The sequence below is a fragment of the Panulirus ornatus genome, chromosome 58, assembly GCF_036320965.1.
Source record: "Panulirus ornatus isolate Po-2019 chromosome 58, ASM3632096v1, whole genome shotgun sequence".
In the NCBI taxonomy this organism is placed as follows: domain Eukaryota; kingdom Metazoa; phylum Arthropoda; class Malacostraca; order Decapoda; family Palinuridae; genus Panulirus; species Panulirus ornatus.
Genome location: NC_092281.1, coordinates 3,276,073 through 3,283,572, shown reverse-complemented (window position 1 = coordinate 3,283,572; position 7,500 = coordinate 3,276,073). Strand labels below are relative to the sequence as shown.

The 7,500-nt window shown below is 42.4% G+C and overlaps 1 protein-coding gene across 2 annotated transcripts in view; it reads left to right on the top strand.

The window, feature by feature from the left end:
* LOC139766850 (uncharacterized) overlaps positions 1 to 7,500 on the top strand; it is a 26,410-nt gene that overhangs the window by 13,932 nt on the left and 4,978 nt on the right. For both annotated transcript variants that reach the window (XM_071695805.1, XM_071695804.1), the window contains exons 3-4: positions 1 to 674; positions 5,482 to 5,618. The exon at positions 1 to 674 is cut by the window's left edge and continues 741 nt beyond it. In XM_071695805.1, coding sequence (XP_071551906.1) covers positions 1 to 674; positions 5,482 to 5,618 — 811 coding nt within the window. The remainder of the gene's footprint in view (positions 675 to 5,481; positions 5,619 to 7,500) is intronic.

Genomic DNA, 7,500 nt, shown 5'->3' with positions numbered 1-7,500 from the left:
GCGTGTTTAGGGTGGCGCCGTTGGGCGTGTCCTCCTACCGCCAGGCCCTCAGAGACTACATCCCGATCCTGGGGCCCCTCAGGGGCGTGGCAGAGGAGGAGACGCCCCTCCTCCCACCACCAGGTGCGAGCCACAGGGCGGCAGAGATACAGAGGACAAGGACATTGGAGGAAGAAGAGGAGGAAGAGGAAGAGGAAGAGGAAGAGGAAGAAGAGGAGGAGAAGGAGGGAACGGAAGACGAAGTTACCACGTCTATCACTTCGTCGTCGTCGTCTGGGGGCGCTCTCGCCACAGAAGCGACGACGTCTTCGGAAGCCGCCGCCACGACAGCAGAGACGCCCTTGGTGCGCACGACGCCCTCGCCCCTCGGGACGACGCCCGCGACCGAGGTCGCGGCGACGGACGCGCCCCTCGCGTGGCGCGAGCGCGTCGGCGAGCGCCTGGAGAACATGCTGGGGTTAGCAGACGAGATCGGAGATGGGGCGACCGACCACGACCACGCCCTCTGGCTCGACCAGGAGGCCGCGGACCTGGACGAACTGGTCGAGGAAGGGCGGACGAACCCCGCCCTCGTCGCGAACGTCACCGAGGACGACCGCGACTTCGTGGCGTCCGTGATGGCCAGTGTTCACAACGCCACCCAACTGGTGGAGGACCAGATCAAAACAGCCAAGGTGAGTTGTGTGTCTCTCTCTCTCTCTCTCTCTCTCTCTCTCTCTCTCTCTCTCTCTCTCTCTCTCTCTCTCTCTCTCTCTCGCAGATGGTGTGCCAATCAGCGACCAGGGAGGTACCAACTGCCCAGGCAAACGACTGTTGTTGTTCTGACGACTCATAACACACAATTGACACTTATAACACACACAACACACAACTGACACTTATAACACACAACTGACACTTATAACACACAACTGACACTTATAACACACACAACTGACACTTATAACACACACAACTGACACTCATAACACACAACTGACACTTATAACACACACAACAGACACTTATAACACACAACTGACACTTATAACACACACAACTGACACTTATAACACACAACTGACACTTATAACACACACAACTGACACTCATAACACACACAACTGACACTTATAAAACACAACTGACACTTATAAAACACAACTGACACTTATAAAACACAACTGACACTTATAACACACATAACTGACACTTATAACACACAACTGACACTTATAACACACACACCTGACTTATAACACACAACTGACACTTATAACACACACAACTGACACTCTAACACACACCTGACACTTATAACACACAACTGACACTCATAACACACACCTGACACTTATAACACACACAACTGACACTTATAACACGCAACTGACACTTATAACACACAACTGACACTTATAACACACAACTGACACTTATAACACACAACTGACACTTATAACACACACAACTGACACTCATAACACACACAACTGACACTTATAAAACACAACTGACACTTATAAAACACAACTGGCACTTATAACACACACAACTGACACTTATAACACACATAACTGACACTTATAACACACAACTGACTCTTATAACACACACACCTGACTCTTATAACACACAACTGACACTTATAACACACACAACTGACACTTATAACACACACCTGACACTTATAACACACAACTGACACTTATAACACACAACTGACACTTATAACACACACACTGACTCTCATAACACACAACTGACACTTATAACACACACAACTGACACTCATAACACACACCTGACACTTATAACACACAACTGACATAACACACACAACTGACACTTATAACACACAACTGACACTTATGACACACACAACTGACACTCATAACACACACCTGACACTTATAACACACAACTGACACTTATACACAACTGACATTACACACACAACTGACACTTATAACACACACAACTGACACTTATAACACACACAACTGACACTCATAACACACAACTGACACTTATAACACACAACTGACACTTATAACACACAACTGACACTTATAACACACACAACTGACACTCATAACACACACCTGACACTTATAACACACAACTGACACTCATAACACACAACTGACACTTATAACACACACACCTGACACTCATAACACACACACTGACACTTATAACACACAACTGACACTCATAACACACACCTGACACTTATAATACACACAACTGACACTTATAACACACAACTGACACTTATAACACACAACTGACACTTATAACACACAACTGACACTTATAACACACGCAACTGACACTCATAACACACACCTGACACTTATAACACAAACTGACACTCATAACACAACTGACACTTATAACACCACACTGACACTCATAACACACACCTGACACTTATAACACACAACTGACACTCATAACACACACCTGACACTTATAATACACACAACTGACACTTATAACACACAAATGACACTTATAACACACACAACTGACACTCATAACACACAACTGACACTTATAACACACACAACTGACACTCATAACACACAACTGACACTTATAACACACCACACACACCTGACTCTTATAAAACACACACACCTGACTCTTATAACACACATACACCTGACTCCTATAACACACACACACCTGACTCTTATAACACACACCTGACACTTATAACACAACTGACACTCATAACACATCTGACACTTATAACACAACTGACACTCATAAAAAACAACTGACACTCATAACACACACCTGACTCTTATAACACACACCTGACACTTATAACACACATCTGACACTCATAACACACAACTGACACTTATAACACACAAATGACACTTATTACACACAACTGATTCTCATAACACACAACTGACTCTTATAACACACAACTGACTCTTATAACACACAACTGACACTCATAACACACACCTGACACTTATAACACACAACTGACACTTATAACACACAACTTACTCTCATAACACACAACTGACTCTTATAACACACAACTGACACTTATAACACACAACTGACTTATAACACACACCTGACACGCATAACACACAACTGACACTCATAACACACAACTGACACTCATAACACACAACTGACTCTTATAACACACACACACCTGACTCTTATAACACACACACACCTGACACTTATAACACACAACTGACACTTATAACACACAACTGACACTCATAACACAAAACTGACACTTATAACACACAACTGACACTCATAACACACAACTGACACTCATAACACACAACTGACACTTATAACACACAACTGACTCTTATAACACACACCTGACACTTATAACACACAACTGATTCTTATAACACACACCTGACACTTTATAACACACAACTGACACTCATAACACACAACTGACACTTATAACACACAACTGACACTCATAACACACAACTGACACTCATAACACACAACTGACTCTTATAACACACAACTGACTCTTATAACACACACCTGACACTTATAACACACAACTGACACTCATAACACACAACTGACACTCATAACACACAACTGACACTCATAACACACAACTGACTCTTATAACACACACCTGACACTTATAACACACAACTGACACTCATAACACACAACTGACACTCATAACACACAACTGACTCTTATGACACACAACTGACACTCATAACACACAGCTGACACTCATAACACACAACTGACTCTTATAACACACACCTGACACTTATAACACACAACTGACACTCATAACACACAACTGACACTTATAACACACAACTGACACATAACACACAACTGACACTCATAACACACAACTGACACTTATAACACACAACTGACTCTTATAACACACACCTGACACTTATAACACACAACTGACACTCATAACACACAACTGACACTCATAACACACAACTGACACTTATAACACACAACTGACTCTTATAACACACACCTGACACTTATAACACACAACTGACACTCATAACACACAACTGACACTCATAACACACAACTGACTCTTATAACACACACCTGACACTTATAACACAAAACACATCTCGCACGACTCTACTCTTGTACACCAGATTGTCCTTCGGTGAAAACTACGTTGCGTGGCGTCGAAACTCTTAGGTAGGTAGGTAAGTAGGCAGTAGGTAGGTAGATAAGTATGCAGGTAAATAAAAAGGAAGGTAGGTAGGTAAGTAAGTAAGCAAGCAGGTAGGTAAGTTGGTAAGTTGATAAGTAGGTCGTTAGGTAAGTAGGTAGGTAAGTAGATAGGAAAGTAGGTGGGTAGATAGGTATGAAGGTGGGTAGGTAAGTCGGTAAGAAGGTAGGTAGCAAGTGGGTAAGTAGGTAGGTAGGTACGTAGGTACTTAGGTGAGTAGATAGGTAGATAAGTAGGTAGATGGGTAGTAGGTGGGTAGGTAGGTAGGTATGTAAGTAGGTAGGTAAATAAGTAGGTAATAAGATACGTAAGTAGGTACGTAGCAAAATAGAAAGGTAGGTAAGCAAGCAGGTATGTAAGTAGGTAGGTAGGTAAGTAGGTAGGTAGGTAAGTAGATAGGTAGGTAAGTCGATCAGAAAGTAGGTAGGTAAGTAAGTAGACAGGTAGGTAAGTAGGTAGGTAGGTATGTAGGTAAGTAGGTAGGTAAGTAGGTAGGTATGTAGGTAAGTAAGTAGGTAAGTAGATAGGTAGGTAAGTATGTACGTAAGTAGATAGGTAGGTAAGTAGCTAGGTAAGTAGGTAGGTATGTAGGTAAGTAAGTAGGTAAGTAGATAGGAAGGTAAGTATGTACGTAAGTAAGTAGATAGGTAGGTAAGTAGGTAAGTAGCTAGGTAGGTAAGTCGATAAGAAGGTAGGTAGTCAGTAGGTAGGTAAGTAAGTAGATAGGTAGGTAAGTAGGTAGGTAGGTAAGTACATAGGTAGGTAACTAGGGAGGTATGTAAGTAGGTAGGTATGTAGGTAAGTAGATAGGTAAGTCGATCAGAAGGTAGGCAGGTAGGTATGTAGGTAATTAGATAGATAGGTAAGTAGGTACGTAGGTAAGTAGATAGGTAGGTAAGTAGGGACGTAAGCAGATAGGTAGGTAAGTAGGTACGTAAGTAGATAGGTAGGTAAGTAGGTACGTAAGTAGATAGGTAGGTAAGTAGGTACATAAGTAGATAAGTAGGTACGTAAGTAGATAGGTAGGTAAGTAGGTCCGTAAGTAGATAGGTAGGTAGCTAAGTAGTTCGGTAGGTAGGTAGGGATGTAGTCCCCTCCCCCCCCGCGCCCTTGACCGCTTCATGACCTTCGTCTTCCACTCCTGCAGGCGGAGGGGACGGAGGTCATTGTGACCATCACAGTGATGTAGGGATGTAGTCCCGCGCCCTCCCTCGCGCCCTTGACCGCTTCATGACCTTCGTCTTGTCCTCCTGCAGGCGGAGGGCACGGAGGTCATCGTGACCATCGCCGTGGTGTCGGTGCTGTTCTGCGCGGTGCTGGTGGCGCTCCTGGTGGCGCTCATCCAACCCTCCTCCAGGAGGTCGGGTCTGCCCAAAACCAGGGCCAAGAGACGGTAAGTGACCCACCCAGCAAGGTTTTCATGCGTCGGCTAGGTTCATGCGTCGCCTAGGTTCATGCGTAGCCTTGGTTCATGCATCGCCTAGGTTCTTGCGTCGCCTTGGTTCATGCGTCGCCTAGGTTCAGCATCGCCTAGGTTCATGCGTCGCCTAGGTTCAGCATCGCCTAGGTTCGTGCGTCGCCTAGGTTCAGCATCGCCTAGGTTCATGCGTCGCCTAGGTTCATGCGTCGCCTTGGTTCAGCATCGCCCTGGTTCAAGCATCGCCTAGGTTCATGCGTCGCCTAGGTTCATACGTCGCCTAGGTTCATGCGTCGCCTAGGTGCATGCGTCGCCTAGGTTCAGCATCGCCTAGGTTCGTGCGTCGCCTAGGTACAGCATCGCCTAGGTTCATGCGTCGCCTAGGTTCATGCGTCGCCTAGGTTCATGCGTCGCCTAGGTTCATGCATCGCCTAGGTTCATGCGTCGCTTAGGTTCATGCATCGCCTAGGCTCATGCGTCGCCTAGGTTCATGCGTCGCCTAGGTTCATGCGTTGCCTAGGTTCATGCATCGCCTAGGTACAGCATCGCCTAGGCTCATGCGTCGCCTAGGTTCAGCATCGCCTAGGTTCATGCGTCGCCTAGGTTCATGCATCGCCTAGGTTCATGCGTCGCCTAGGTTCATGCGTCGCCTAGGTTCATGCATATCGCTTTCTTCATTGAATTTAGCTTGTATCACCAACGCATTGCGTATCCATCGCTTTCCTCATTGAATTCCTAGTTTTTTCCTTTTTTTTTTTCCTTAAATGGTCTTTAGTCATTTATTTTGTCCTTAAATGTTGTCTTTAGTCATTTATCTTGTCCTTAAATGTTGTCTTTAGCCAATTTTTTTGTCCTTAAATGTTGTCTTTAGCCATTTTTTTTGTCCTTAAATATTTAGCCATTTTTTCCTTAAATGTTGTCTTTAGGCATTTTTTTTAATATCCTTAAATGTTGTACTTAGCCATTTTTTTTGTCCTTAAATGTCTTTAGCCATTTATTTTTGTCCTTAACTGTTGTCTTTAGCCATTTTTTTGTCCTTAAATGTCTTTAGCCATTTTTTTGTCCTTAAATGTTGTCTTTAGCCATTTTTTTGTCCTTAAATGTTGTCTTTAACCATTTTTTTGTCCTTAAATGTTGTTTTTAGCCATTTTTTGTCCCCAGGGAATTTAATTACGAGTCTGGGAACTGTTTGTAAGACTCTAGCCATCCCCCATTGTACTCTTAAGTCATCATTATCACCTAAACTTTATCAGGAATTTATTTCTATCTATGAATTATTATCAGTTATTTTTATCTCAGAATTATACTTTATCTCAACGCGCTCCAAATATACCTTCCATGTCAGGACTGTGTACGCAACACGTTTTCTTTCACGCAGTAGTATTAGCTCCATGGAGGGTAAACTATTATACATTTATCATCCTAAATTGAACTATTATACATTTATCATCGTAAATTAAACTATTATACATTTATCATCGTACATTAAACTATTATACATTTATCATCGTACATTAAACTATTATACATTTATCATCGTACATTAAACTATTATACATTTATCATCGTACATTAAACTATTATACATTTATCATCGTACATTAAACTATTATACATTTATCATCGTACATTAAACTATTATACATTTATCATCGTACATTAAACTATTATACATTTATCATCGTACATTAAACTATTATACATTTATCATCGTAAATTAAACTATTATACATTTATCATCGTACATTAAACTATTATACATTTATCATCGTAAATTAATTTGTCTCTCTCTCTCTCTCTCCTGCCCCACCATATTGTTCACTGGTCCATATTAGACCTATTCTGGGATGAATAATTG